The sequence below is a fragment of the Nannobrachium achirus genome, assembly GCF_963921795.1.
Source record: "Nannobrachium achirus genome assembly, chromosome: 4".
In the NCBI taxonomy this organism is placed as follows: Eukaryota; Metazoa; Chordata; class Actinopteri; order Myctophiformes; family Myctophidae; genus Nannobrachium; species Nannobrachium achirus.
The window spans coordinates 75,254,384-75,270,117 of NC_137813.1; the positions used below are offsets into that span (position 1 = coordinate 75,254,384).

The 15,734-nt window shown below is 39.5% G+C and overlaps 1 protein-coding gene across 1 annotated transcript; it reads left to right on the plus strand.

Annotated features, from left to right (window-relative positions):
* Positions 1 to 1,364: 1,364 nt before the first annotated feature.
* On the plus strand, positions 1,365 to 12,725 carry LOC308283188 (interferon-induced very large GTPase 1-like; the record flags this gene model as incomplete). Its single annotated transcript, XM_080723567.1, has 4 exons — positions 1,365 to 1,635; positions 7,251 to 7,285; positions 7,391 to 10,415; positions 11,695 to 12,725. The coding sequence occupies 4 exons, from the start codon at positions 1,365 to 1,367 to the stop codon at positions 12,723 to 12,725; spliced, it is 4,362 nt and encodes a 1,453-aa protein (XP_080579693.1).
* Positions 12,726 to 15,734: the final 3,009 nt, after the last annotated feature.

A 15,734-nucleotide genomic window follows, 5' to 3' on the forward strand; every position in this document is an offset into this window, starting at 1 on the left:
GTCCTGAGGACAACGGATGAAATTTAGCTTTAAGCTAACTCCGGCTGGTTTACACTAAGACTTTTGTATGTTGTATTATGCAATATCTCAATATCTCTGTGTCCATGAACTGGTACTGTCCTGTCCAAATAAAGTAACCGGGGGTCAGCAACCCGTGGCTCTAGAGCCGCATGTGGCTCTTTAGCGCCACCCTAGTGGCTCCCTGGAGCTTTTTCAAAAATGTATTAAGGGAAAAAGATAGGGGGGAAAATATATATTTTTTTGTTTTAATATGGTTTCTGTAGGAGGACAAACATGACACAAACATTCTTAACGCTTTCCAGTGCTGTAAAAATGTGTAGAATAAATATTAAATGTAATGCTCATTATGTATTTGTAGCCTACTAAGTCATTTTGACAGTAGGCTAATATACCGGTAGCTAATATAGACTTTTAATATATTGTCACTGTCGGGCAGAAACCTTGTATCTCCAAGTTTTTTTTTTTGTTTTTTTTTTTCGCAAAGTGAAGCCCTGCTTCATCATACAAGACAGATCTACAAGCACACAACGCCTCGCGATGCGAGGTGTGTGCTTGTAGATCGGCTGTCTTCACTAGTTTAGTTCATTTTGTAAATGATAAATACAAAATGAAGTTTTGGAAATACAAGGTTTCCACCCGACAACGACGATATATAAGGCTTTTATAATTCTTTTGCGGCTCCAGACAGATTTGTTTTTAGTTTCTTTGGTCTAATATGGCTCTTTCAACATTTTGGGTTGCCGACCCCCTTAATAAAGAAGTAAAGTAAAGTAAAGGAACTACAATTCCAAGTGCTTGTCAGGGTGGGGGTCCCCAGTTCAAATATGTTTATTTTGGGGGTCACAGCCTAAAAATGTTTGAGAACCCCTGGTATAAAGCATTAACAAATTCCTCCACCAGGGGCATTGACAACTCATTCTCATCCTATCTAGCCAAGCTTTATAAACTATATATTTTTTTTAAAGAAAAAACAATAATAAAATAAAATAAAAAGCGAATATTCGACTTTGGTGAACAACATCGAATAGTGACTTTGATATTCGAATATTCGAATATTCGGTGAATGCCCTAGTTGGATGTACATATTATATAGACCGCTTTCTCAGAGCGGCAACCATAACTGCAGTGCACATGTGTGCGTGTGCGGCTGTGCGCCGACACCGCAGCTACATGGCAGCGCTCTGGACAATGGTCTATAGTAATGTAGACATGTACCGTACATTCATTTGTATGTTGTGATGTGTGTAACTTCAATTAAAGCTTGTGTTCAGTCTCTTCACACCCAAAGCATGAATTGAATGAAGCTGAGATGTTTATTACATTATGTCCATCAGGAACCAACCATGGCATCACTTGAGGAACGTATCTTGAATGCTCTGGAGGAGCTGGGAGAAGATACGTTTTCTGCTTTCAAGGGCCGCCTGCAACACACTGATAACCTTGGAGGCCTCAAACCAATCCCATGGAGTGAACTGGAGAAAGCCAATAAATTGGTGACTGCCCAGCTGATCAAGCAGGCCTACACCAGTGATCATGCACCTCAGGTCATGAGGAATGTCCTGAAGAAGATCAACAGGACAGATCTACTGAAGTGGTTTCCAGAGATGTGCAAAGGTATGTGAAGAGATGATAGATATTATTATGTATGTGCCCTAAATAACATCTAGGATCATTTTCCTACTTATATTGATCCAAAAAGACTGTCCATTGGGTCTATTAGGTAGAACTCCTCATAGCATAGACGGGTTTCTGGTCCATGTTACACCGATAAGAAGTAGATGCGTGCGCAGGTTCGGTACCAAAATTAGCCAATGAAACCAGCGCTCCCCAAAACAACAGGTTTGGGGATTGGACGGAATTGATTACATGATACAGTCACCTGTGCATTTAGTCTCAATGTTTGTAAACAAGAAACCCGTCTATAGAGTGGAGCCTATAAGCTTATCACTTTTACTCCATGTGTTGTGGTCAAAAGTACTGTATGTTTTTTCTTTTATCAATCTCATATTAGTTGTCATTACAACCGCATCCATGCCATCATTGTCCCACATGAGCAACCACACTCTGCTAAACAGATGTTATGCTGTTATGTGTTTTGTCAAGTCCCGGATTGGCAGTTGTGCCAAATGCTCACCCCAAAACATGATTTATGAGACTGTGGTGCCTTGTGTGGGACAACCAAGGCATGGATGTGTTTGAAATGACAACTGGTAACACATTCATGAAAAAAAAAAAAAAAAAAAAAACATTTTTGACCACAACAAATAGTGTAAAAGTGAATAGGCTCCACTCTAAGCTATTCAAGAGCTGCTGGGATATGCTGGGGAAACTGGACAACAGTGGCAAGCTGCCTAATAGATCCCATGGACAGTAATTGTGGATAAATATAAGTAGGAAATTGAGCCTATTATATATGTTGTTTAGGAACATGATGATCAGGTTGTATGATTATAGGGGAGGGGTTGGTTGTATGATGTCATTAACTCAGAGGCTTTCAGCTTTCAGGAAGGGGACCCCACTTTCTTACCACCTAAACCTACCCCTAACCCTAACCCTAACCTCAGTAAAACTAATGCAGGTTAACCTGTGGGGAACATAGAACCTGGGGAACATTATGGTGGACCCCTCAGGAAGTAACCAAAAATACACAGGGAAGGCAGATTTGCACATTATAACCACACCAGGGGGTCTATTAGAGTAATGTTAACTCCATTGACACATACAAATCAGAAAAAAGTACAAAACTATGGCACCAGCACCACCTCTTTAAGACGAGATTTAAAAGACTCTATGGTGGGGGCCAGTTTAACATGGGAGGGGAACACATTCCATAGTGTGGGGGCTATGGCAGAAAAGTCTCGGTCACCTCTTTTTGGTCTTTAATGTGGTCTTCTTTGTGACCTTAAATTTCAACTGGCCCTAGACCGCAATGACCATGGGGGGGTATAAGCCTCTATGAGTTTGTAGAGATATTGAGGTGCCAAACCATTCGATGATTTAAAAACAAACAATAAAATCTTAAAATCAATTCGGAAGCGAACAGGGAGCCAGTGAAGTGAGGCCAGGATCGGTGTAATGTGGTCATGCCATGGAGGCTTGATTTGTATGGGGCATTCAGTTTTAACTCAGTGACGAGTAAATGTCAGCTGTAATGGAGTCATGGCCCGGGATAGGCATGACACAGGATTAATTCTGTGGGAGTGGGATGACACAGGAGTGGATCTTCAGGATTTGTCACATCCTCTACTCTACTGTTAGTCAGATATTCATTCAAAATATGTTTTCTCTGTCTGGTGCCTGGTCCAACAGATGCAGCCCATCCCTCTACCAGTGAAGCAGCTACTACAGAAGTAGGAGGTAAGCAGAATGACGCAAATGCAACGACATGTTACTGTTAAGCTCATGGAGAGCTTTAAAAACATACACCCAAAGGGTAGGAAAATGGCTACTTAATAAAGGTGAGCACATAGGCAGCAGTAGAGTCTCAGTACCGGTAGTAACATTATTAGCTCAGCCTACTAATGCAGCCTGCTTGTGCACACTGAGTGGATCGTGTATCCCTTCACCCTTGTGGACCCGTTGATTTATAAGACATTCATGAAGAATATATAAACCATTAATGATTAGTAAAACATTTACACAATTTGGGATCCATCCTGTGACCTCAAACAGTTACAGAAGTAATGGTATAGAGTATAACAGTATACGTTATTAGATTAGATAAGATATCAAATGTAACAACTATTGTACACATACAAAACAAATAAACGTTAATGTTGCACGTCAGTTATATCAGTGTGGGTTGAGTTTTACTGGACATTCAGCAAATGAAACAAGACAGTTTAAAGTTAAAACATGAATGAAACACACTTCTGTCCAGTCTGCCTCACACTGCAATACAGATGTATTGACTTCCTCTATTACAGAGAGCTAAATACTGCAACTCGACATAAACAAAATAATACATAACAGAAATAACATCACATTTAAACAAGTTAGTTTTAGACAATATGACATAACGGCATGACACCAACCCTAATGTTTCCAAAATAGCATTACTATCTCTCTGGGTCGTCCTCAGACGAGCCCTCCATCATACATCTGGCCAGCTCGTTGGTACTTTGTGCTCCTGCGTCTTTCTTGAGTACATCCATGTATGTTAATGGCATGCTGTATCCATTTCAGTATCATCCGGTTGTAAAGCTTTGCCACGATACAGGTCAGGATGATGGGTCAGGATGATGCCTCCAGTTGTCTGGCTTCGAGAGGTCTCCAGCTTTAGGCACCGGGATAATGTTGGAGAGAGACCACATGTCAGGCTGCTTGTTGCCTAGCAGGGCAAGGTTACAAAACTGTAGGATGGTGTAGTAGTTAGTGAGACATAACACTGAGGACTGTCCCCTCAATGCTAATGTAAACCCTTGTTGGATAAGGATTCAAAATTGGATATGAGATGGATCTGACAGAAAATTGCTGTTTGTCGTTCTATATTAGTCAGGGTATTTTTATAAAACCTTGGGAATAAATTCCTTACCAAACAATTTCTTCACCAATGTGTTCGTAAAGGTGTCTAGTAACAAAGATTGAAATTCAACATCCCTAGCAAAATATTTGACAGCTAGGGTAATTATGGGTCTCATTCACTTCACACACTGCACTATAAGGGGAAAAAAATCACTCCCAAAAATGCTTTAAGTAGCATCTTAGGGGTCTAACTAGGTGTTTTTAATTATTCTGAATCCATTGCAAGCGTTTGTTTTGCACGAAAAACATTCATTGGGCCAAAAAATGGACGCAAGAAAACGATGGTTTAGTGATGAGTCATCACTTTTCACAAGGTGTATGGGGTCCATTTTTGGCCCAAGGATGGAAGGGATATTCCACTTTCAAAAAACCTTTTGTCATTGTATGATCTATTATATTTTCCATAACGTTTTTAATGTATTTGTAATAATTATTTGGGAAAATGGAAAAAGTTAAATACAATAAAAATATATATAAAAAAAATGAAAAGCACAGCCTGCTCACGTATTAGGAGGGTAATATGAGTCACCAGAAAAAATAATGGGTGTTTTTAATGAATCTATCATGGTTGAAATGGAGTTTGAAGTTACAATATAAATGTGTGAGGGGAGAGGCCCTGGGCCTGGAGGGATTTACATCAAATATCTAAATACTGAATGAAGAAAAAAAAACTGTTCAGGGTGTTCATACATACCTGATTAGACCATACAATGACAACAAAGTTTTTTTTGAAAGTGGAATATCCCTTTAAAAACACCTAGTTAGACCCCTCACACCCTACTTAAAGCATATTTTTGGGAGTGATTTTTTCCCTTATAGTAAGTGAATGAGACCCAGAATTACCCTAGCTGTCAAAGATTCTCCTAGGGATGTTGAATTTCAATCTTTGTTAGATATGTTACTTGACACCTTTACGAACACATTGGTGAAGAAATTGTTTGGTAAGGAATTTATCCCCAGATTTGAAAGGTATTCTGCTAATTTTCCCTGACTATATGGGCTGTGTAAATAATTTTGACAAATAATAACTTGCACAAAGTATTAAGACAGTAAACACGACATACGACATGAATTAGACACATTTCTGTCCAGTCTGCATCACACTGCAATGCTGGATGCAATGCTGGATGTATATTGACTTCCTCTATCACTGACAGAATCCTGGAGCGCTAGTGTGGCTCCATGTGGTGCGGTGGAGGAGCTATAGCTCTGTATATGTTGTCTCTTGCAGGAATGTTGTCTGAAAATGGTTTATATATTCTTTACAGATGTCTTATAAATCACTTACTAAACATGAAAGATAATTCTATATAATTGTTTTGTGTCTGCACTCATGAAAGCCAGATAGTTTTCAACAGCTAAGTGACCAAGTCCACATTAACAGATAGTAGTACATAATGAAAGTAAAATTGATCAAGTGGAAAGAATGATTTGCAACAAACACTTGAGTTATTTATTCATTTTACCGATTTGAAAAAAAGCCTTAAAAAGACGATTTGAAAATAACCCCTGTTTTTCTGGAACACTATTACTCAGCCTTTGTAGCAGCTAGAAACAGAATCCCCAAACTATTTGATAGCTTACACCTTTGGCTTTCATAGAACATTTTCAGATAAACGTCATTTTTCATTATTATGAAGTGCTAATGCGAGTAATAATAGTAGCTGTAACCACAAGCCATATTGATAGACTAGTAGCATTATGAATGGTAACATGAGAAAATGAATGGGAGGGAGGATAGGTAGGATTAAATGAAGGGCTGAATGAATGGAAAGATATAAGAAAGATGGGTGAAGGGTTAGATTAACATGTCAGTTATTGAGGGCCATAAATGTTCTGAATTTGCCAATCAGGATAGAATATGAAAAATCTGATTGATCCGTCTTGATCATTTAACTTGAGATAGTGTGTACCGATTTGCATGATGTTTGGACAAATTTTGTAGGAGTAATATAAAAAAGTGTTTCAAAAACCGGCCTCCTTGTGGCGCTATGATAGGGCAATGTTAAAAGGGTGGCATTTGTTCCTCAACGTAGTGTGAATGTGTATTCACTTTCACCGCAATCGAACACTGCGCTCATGATTTGCAACATTTTGTAAACGGGCTACACTTTTTTAATTTATTGGGCCCACCAAAGAAATCGAATCGCATATTCATTTCTGAGCCATGCTGTAAACAAACAACCCGACAGCTGACAGGACACAGCTGCATTCATGTGCCTGTGCGTAAAAGGTAAACAGAAAGACATTTTGGCTGCCACAAACAGTGCCAGTGGGCAAAATTGGCACAGTGACTTTCAAAAAACCGCCCTTATTGCCACTATTAAAAGGAGACATGAATTAAATGTAAACTTCTCAAACGGAGGTAGAAATAGCACAATTATAAAATTATGAACATGTAAACATGAACAAAGATTTTATTTTTTCTTTAAAAAATTGGGAATACAGAAGGTCATCCGACATCCGTGACCTTTTAGGATGTAGAGTGTGGTTTCCCCACACTCTGTAGGGAGAATAACAATCTTATTTGAAGGTGTGGTCTTCTTCCTGAACATAAGTTACACCAACTCCCTGTCATGACTCAACTTGTATTACATTGACCTGAGCTACATATAGGCCTATCACAGATTATATTTAATCAAAGTAGCATTGATACTATATTTGTTTAACCAATAACCTGCATTTGTATTGCTGCAAATTTCCAGGTTCCATCAATGAAGGCAATAACAAGAAGCAAAAGGTAAGTTAAGTGTAATTGGTGAAACAAGACCTGCAGGATATTGTGATGCACATATGATGGTATTAATCTTTTTTTTTCTTTCTACATGTGTTATCCATTTTAAAGGCTTGTAGTGGACAAACATCTGTGAGGAATTCGGAAAAGATCAGCCGAGAACAACATAAAAAAGAAGTTGATGAACTGCTTTTCAGACTTAACCTCAAAGACAACTATGAACAAAAGTTGACAACTGCTGACTTTTTGAAAATAGGTCCTTCCATAAATGCGATAACTGAAAGAGATTTAGCTCATGCTTTCCTTCAGAATTTGTTGATGCTAGACCATAGAGCCAGGTACATTCGGGTTTATGACCAAATTGCCACAGACAAAGGTTTCTTTCCTATTTCTGACAGCTCCAATGAAAATCATGTCCATCCAATGGATGTTCAGATGGCTGTGTTTCACTGCTCGGATAGCTTTCTCAGGCAGAACATGATTACCAAACTATCACAATGTCAGTATGCCTTACCTTTGCTTGTGCCTGATCCATTCACAAGGGATATTGAATGTCCTTTGTGGACATTTAGGCAAATAAGAAAATCCTGGAAGTCAGGTGCCATCACAAGTAAGAATGTGCCTATTTATCACGCTGAGACACCTATGGTGTCATTTTTACGCTTTGGCTCTGTGTCATCACCTATAAGTAAATCACAGATTATGAATCACTTAATCAATGACTGTCACAGCACATTCTTTGATAGTAATTGTCCAGGTGCCACTGAATCTCACTGCCTGATAGATGGCATGGCAGAGATTGCCTGGTACTGCCCTGCTGGAAAACCCAGTGATGCTTTCTCTGACTGCGTTGCCTTCTGTAATCTTCATGGAGATGCTCTAACACATGCTACACAGCGTGAAATACTCACTGCTAAGGCTTCAGTTAATGTTGTCCTTTTCCCTACCCTGAGAAAAGATGACAAACTGCGGTTAGACCTTCTTCGCAGTCCACAACCTAGCATTTGTCTCGTTGCTGATAATGGCTCTGTTGCTGAAAGGATATTACCAGGAAAGTATATAATGGGTGTGAAGGACAGAAGTCAGTCAGATGTGGCTGAAGAATTGAAAGGAATCATTAGAAACATATTGTTAACATCAAAAACATCCTTCCAACTTCAAGGCATGGAAAAAGTCTCTGGAATTAAAATAGATGAAGATGATCCTGCATGCCAAACAGGGAAAGCTGCTGCTGCGAAGATTGTGAATTTGCTTGACAGAACAGATCTTTCAAAGATCAAAGACACATTTCTACCATGTCATGGGAATTTGTGGCATGAGTGGTGCAGAGTGCATAAAGAGTTGTACCGTCTCAGAGGACACATTGAGAAGGAGAAATGTGAAAAATCAGAGAAGATGAGACAAATCAGACAGGAACAATGCAGCAAACCATCCAGTGAGCTGATGCAGATGTTTATTGAAAACCTGAAGTCTCCGAAATTGAATGAAAGACTCTACTTCCTAAAATGGATTGCATTCTTTCTGGATAACGTCATCACAGATAAACTCTCTGAAATCAACCAGGCATATGATGCAACGTGGTCTGAGGTCTTGGCCTTGAAAAAGAAGAACGAGCAAAACACATCACAGCTGCTGAAGAAGCAAAGGGAGTTGGAGGACATTTCAGATAAACTACAGTCAGCAACTGTTGGAGTTGAGCACATCTTCAGAGAACTAGGACAAATCTACGAAGCCCATGCTTCTATTAGTAATAGAGGACAATTGTCTCAATACCCTAAGCTGGCTGCAGAGCTAATGATATTAGGACAGCCAATGGAACTGATGGATGGAGATGCAGCTCATGTGCCTTTAACTTGGATCACTAGTGTTCTAGATGAGGTCATCAAGACACTTGGAGACAAGAGAGTTTTTGTTTTGTCAGTTTTAGGCATCCAGAGCAGTGGCAAATCTACCATGCTGAATGCAATGTTTGGATTGCAGTTTGCAGTGAGTGCTGGCAGGTGCACTAGAGGGGCCTTCATGCAGCTAGTGAAAGTGTCAAAAGAGTTCCGGAAAGACTTGAAGTTTGACTATGTCCTGGTTGTGGACACTGAAGGACTGCGTGCACCTGAGCTAGCAGGGCAGGACACTCATCACCATGACGATGAATTGGCAACATTTGTCATTGGCTTAGGGAACATGACTTTGATCAACATATTTGGAGAGAATCTATCTGAGATGCAAGATGTTCTTCATAATGCTGTTTGGGCATTCATGAGGATGAAGGTTAAACTGTCTCCAAGTTGTGTGTTTGTTCACCAGAATGTTGCAGCTATTGAAGCTGGTGAAAAAAACAAGGTGGGAAAGAGACGCCTACAAGAAAAGCTTGATGATATGACCAAGCTAGCTGCCAAAGAGGAAGGGCTTGAAGGGATTGCCGAGTTTTTCAGTGATGTCATTGCATTTGATGTATCAAAAGATGTGAAATACATTTCCAAGCTGTGGGAAGGAAGTCCACCCATGGCTCCTCCAAACCCAGGTTACAGTGAGAACATCCAAGAGCTGAAGAACATGATACTCTCAAAAGCATCACAGTCTAATGGAATGACACTTTCACAATTCAAAAGCACCATTAAAGACCTTTGGAATGCCCTGCTGAATGAAGACTTTGTCTTCAGTTTCAAAAACACGAAGGAAATTTCATTGTACAGAAAACTTGAAGAAGAGTATGCAAAATGGACCTGGGCTTTAAGGAAAGAAATGCTGACAATTGAAAACCAACTTCACAACAGAATTGAAAAGGGAGGACTTGACATGATTAATATGAGTGATCTTATCAAAGAAATTAATATGACTTGGGAAGAAGTGGAAAAGGCTGTGAGAAAATATTTTGACGAAGATAAAGATGAAGTACTGGTTCAATGGAAAGGACGATTTGAAACCAAAATTAGGGTATTTCGTGATGAACAAGTGAGAGGAGCCAAACAAAAGCTAGAGAAAATTATTCAGGAGAGGAAAGCTCGAAGGAATATGGACGATAAGAAGACAGTTTATGAGAATAAGCTACTACAGAAGAGCAAAGAGCTTGCCAGCAAGCTAAAAGACAAGGCAAAGGATGAAAATGAACTTAAAAGGGAGTTCAACTTTCTTTGGAAAGGTTTGGTTACTGAGCTCACTGCAGGTGTTCCTCGCATAAAAGAGATCAACATTCAGAAGGATGTGGATTCTATCCTTTTGGATATGGGATATGAGTGGAACCTTCTAACTAACCGCAAAACACACAGTTTCTTGACAAAGAGAGAGAATTATTCTGATTGCATAGCCAGTAAGTTTAACAAATTGAGCACAGATGGTTTCACCAAGGCTAACAAAATGGCTGCTTCATGGTTTAGTTCAACAAAAGAACGTAATTATAACGATCTGATAAGAGACCTCATTGCCAAAGTTGAGACACAAACCAATGTCTTAATTAAGAAGAAACCTGTTAACACAGAAGGCTACCATATTGGTTTCATGCATGAAGTAGTTGTAAATGTGGAAGAACATGTGAAAGATTTTGAATCCCTCATAGCCCTCAAGAAGGAGTTTAAACTTGATCTATTTCTTTATGCCTCTACAATTGCAGAGGCAAGTTTTCAAAATGCTCACAATGAATTCCAGAAGTCCAATGATGATGTGTGTGCATATTTGGAAAACCAGAAGGGACAGTACTATACAGCATTCATACTAGAGATGCAATTTATGGCTCTTTGAAGTGAGCCAGAGCCATGGCTCTGGCTCACTTAAAAGAGCCGTTCAAAAGACTGGCTCATTTGGCTCTTTTGGCTCATTGCATATTTAAAATATTTTCGTTGAAACATGAATCCACAAGGTGGCACGGTCTGGCACCACATTCCTCTGCTGACAGTTGAGATCACAATTTTGTATTTACCCTTTTTATAAAACATGTGTGTGTAAATTAAGCTACCTTGACTAATGTTATTCATGCAACACCTTAAAAAAACAAGCAGGCAACAATGAACTCGCTCCTCCCTAGCGGCATATAGGATTTACCAACTGGCTAGGCCTGGCACAATGTGAGCTTGTACATCGGCTATTTTAAAATAGCAAACATTTAAATATTTACAGGGACATAATACAGTCATTTGTCATGGAAGTGGGCTTCCCAAGCAATATGGAGACGTTTTAATTAAAGAAATCACTTAATAATTGTCTAAGCTATGATCAAATCAAACTGTAGTGTCTTAATGTGCTTCCTAGATAGCTGCACATTGCCGCGCCGCACCGCGCATCGCGGCGCCGCACCGCGTCGCGAGCCAATTCAGCCAAATGAACGGCTCCCTACTCCGCGAACCGGATCCCATCGTTCACTTCAAAGAGCCGTTCAAAAGATTCGATTCGTTCGCGAACGTTGCATCTCTAATTCATACGCTTTTGTGAAGGTAACTCCTCTGCCGCTGTGCTTGGTGAACTACTTTGTAGCAAACTGAAGGAGTCTGCAGTTCAGCTTGTCTACGACACGGCTGCAATTCACTTGGCTGGAGAGATGAGATATAGTCACCCTCCCTTCAGTGGGAATAGGGTGAACTTGGAGAAACATGTTTTACAATCACTGGCAGAAGAAGAGGACTTTGACAGTTACATGAACTATATCAGACATCCAAGGAAACAAGTAGAGCTATTTATACAAAAATCTGTTCAGAAATACATAGCCACCAATCAGAACAAGGTACTCTGTATCATGAAGAGAAATGTGGAGGATATTGTCCATCTTCTGAATCAAACAGTGCATGACGCAACAGAAAAAGTCAAAACACAGAGTGGAGACACCAGCATGTGGTTGAAGGAGTTCTCCTATCACTTAAAAGATGACCTACGTGTTGTCACCAACTGCTATGATCTTTTTAATGACATAGATGATTTTGACTTTCTTAGAGAGGAGATGGAGAAACACCTTAAGTCTATGAAGGCAGATTTGAACAGCCTCTTAATCAACCAGGAGGATGTCTGGTTGAAGACTTATACAATTCTTATCGACCAACTGTGTAAATGTTGCTGGGTACAGTGTCCTTTCTGTAGCGCCATTTGTACCAACACCCTTGAGGATCACAGTCCATGTGATCACAGTGTCTCTTTTCATCGCCCAGGTGCAGTTCAAGGACGGTACTATAGAGGTTCAGTGGAGTTTGACATTGATTCCTGCACAACAGTGGTTGCAAGTGATAGATGTTTCTACACTAGTTCAGGGAAGGCCATTCCGTACAAACAGTATCGAAAAGGTGGTCCAGAGCATGCTAACTGGAGCATTACCCCTGATGAATCGAAATTGACATACTGGAAATGGTTTGTCTGTCGATTTCAAAAGGAACTGGAGGACCATTATGGCAAGACATTTAAGGGCAGAGGGAAACTCCCTGAAGCTTGGAAAGAATTTACAAAACAGGAAGCTATTGAAAGTTTGGAATAGCCCAAAAACAACCAAACTGCAAAATACCGACATAATTTTGGGGGAACGGGCAGCTGTGTTTTCCAAATATGACAAACAATGAATAATAAGATGTCTTTTTTTACTTTGCAACTATGATTATTTTGTTTATCCTAAAGTAATGAAAATTACATTTTAGAACAAAAGTTGAAACTACTTTTGGTTGTTAAACAGATGGATGGATAGATATATGTTTTTGTTTTTTTATCCTGAATATTTTATTTTCACAAAAGAGTGAAAAAACTGACGGCCATGACCATTTTTAAGATTGTCCAATTGTAGAAGTGATAAATGAATGTACATTTTCAAGTTGCCATTTATTCTACACTGAACAATCTTCAAATAAATATGTATTTGTATAATTTAAAAGTGATGACTCTTTTCTATATAATACAATATTAAAAGCATGATTATGATTTACTATTTATGGGTGCATATAATTAACATATGAGGGCTTATTTGACATATGGCCCTTCTGTTAGCCTGATTTCAGACTCTGCGCTGGAGCTTGAGTCTGACATTGTCCCATTGTGTTGAGATTTCAAAGGGGAGGGGATTTGAAATTTGAAATTCCCTATCACGAGAGATCTGGTTGGAGGGGTTGTGTTTGACTTGTGTGTACACAAAAACATTCAACGCTATCGCGTTGGGGGTTATAATCTGACGGGACTTTTATTTCTCGATAACGACCGCTGAGCCAGATGTTATTTATCCCTTACATAGTCTGGTTGTCCTGTGAGGGGCAACCACAGTCTGGTAGTCTGGTTGCCCTTAGGGCAGGGGTGTCCAAACCTTTTTCAAAGGGGTCCACATTAGAAAATATTAAAACACCCAAGGGCCAACTATCTCCCCAAATAATGTACTTTCGGTCGGACCATAACAAAGTCACATACATTTATGTATTTTAAAGGATTTTATTTAACTATCATCATCAATATTCAATATAAATGGTCTTTTGTCAGGTGTCTGCTCTGAACAAAACACGAATAATTCAGCCTTATTTCACATTATCAAATGTAACCAGACGTGCAAGTAAAACAATACAATAAAATTGCCTTTCTTTGACCTCTTCAGAATGAGACAACAGGGAACAATCCTGACAAATTATACTCTGGGAAAATAATCTTTTTTGACGGTTATGGTGGGACGTTTATAATACAATTTAGGAATGAAGCCAATGGCCACATAAAATGTGTCCTCGGTCCGCATTTGGCCCCCGGGCCGGACTATGGACACCCCTGCCTTAGGGCAACCAGACTACTGAACAGTTGATATTCAATATAGCAGGGATCTTTAAATTTTTCAGGCCAGGGTGATATTTTTGGCGTTCTTTCGGTTTGGTGTTGAGGGAAAAAAAGAGCAGACTATGTAAAGAGCCAAAGGTCAAGTTTACAAAGTATAGAGGGATTCTATGGTTTGTATGCTGTACTTCTACTCCATTAGACTACATCTCTTAGCTCAGAGAGAAATTATTCAGGGACCCCCACTACATTCATGTGTTTCTTCAGACATTTAACCATATAAACCCTCTAGACTTTGTAAACTTGACCTTTGGCTCTGACCTTTAGCAGTGATAGCTGAGTGGTTAGTGTCCATACCTAGGACTCCGGAGGTCCCAGAGGTCGCAGGTACGATTCCCCGCTCCAGCTATCACTGCTCCCCTTGTGCTCCTTGTGGGCAGCACTGGGTTCAGCTGGGTTAAACTGAAAACTGAATTTCCCTTGTGGGATGATGTAGGTAAATTCTCTTTTTTCCCTCTACACCAAACCATAAGATCGCCAAAAATAGCAGATCTATAAGCTCACAACAGGTAGCAGAGGCGCTGTTAGCTTGTAGATCTGCTATTTTCAGCTCCTCCCCAGAATAGGGATGCAATGGTAAAAGTGGTTAATTTAAAACAAAATAAAACAACACAAATATTTGGTGGCCCCCCTGCAGTATCTCTGAGGACCCCCTAGGGGTCCCGAATCCCCCGCTGAAGACTCCTGTAATACAATAATTCTAGTTCAGGTTTAGTAATACTGTAGTAACAAAAGCTGTTTTGGAAGAAGAAAAAAGAAGAAAAATAAAAGGTCTGAACATGTTAAATATCCCATTGGACAATAATACAAACATGCTTAGATCCTACAATGTAAAAAAAAAAAAGTCACATTAATTACAATGGTAGTGATATTTCTTTGGTTAAAACAAAGTGTTTTTTTCTTTTGTTTTTTGTTAAAAGGTCAAAGCACTATATTCTGATGGTACAGTATAGTAATCATAATGTTTGTTCAGTAACAGGGGTCCAGCGACTCCAGCTCATTAATAAACAGAAAATACATACACACGTTCAGGTAGGTGACCAAATTTCAGCCAATCAGGAGAGAGATCATTTTTCGGCTTCCAATACTTTGTGTCTGTTTAATAAAAAGCTGGAGAGACATTGAGACTGAACACACTATAGCAATAGCAATGAGTACAATCAGAACATAGAGCTATCTAACTTATTTTAACCAAAGAAAATTACTTACTCGATCAAAATGTATGTGACATAATGGATGATGTCATGATGATATCACAGGCACAGCTGAGGTCTTCAAGGAAGCTCCAGATATCACTGGCATCACCACTGGCATCACCAGTGGTGATGCCAGTGGTGATGCCAGTGGTGAGTGCACCTCATGGTGCGCTCTGCTGGCGCACAAGTAGTGCAGTTCTAGTTTTTTCTATTTCTTGATACTTTATACTGTATTCTACTCAAGGCTGTACGTTTAAAGGAGGACTTTGACACTTTTCAACCCATCTTCATATAATAGGTCCTCACTAATGTTCATATTAAAATAACAATACTCGGTCCAAGTCTCTTAGGAGAGCTGTGGGAAGTTCAGAAATCCATAGTCTTGTGACATCATCATTTAAAAAAAAAAAAAAAAAAAGAATAGAAAGCCTGCATTTCTATTAGCTTGGATTCCAAATCGATGATGTCACAAGACGATGGGTTTCTGACCTGCC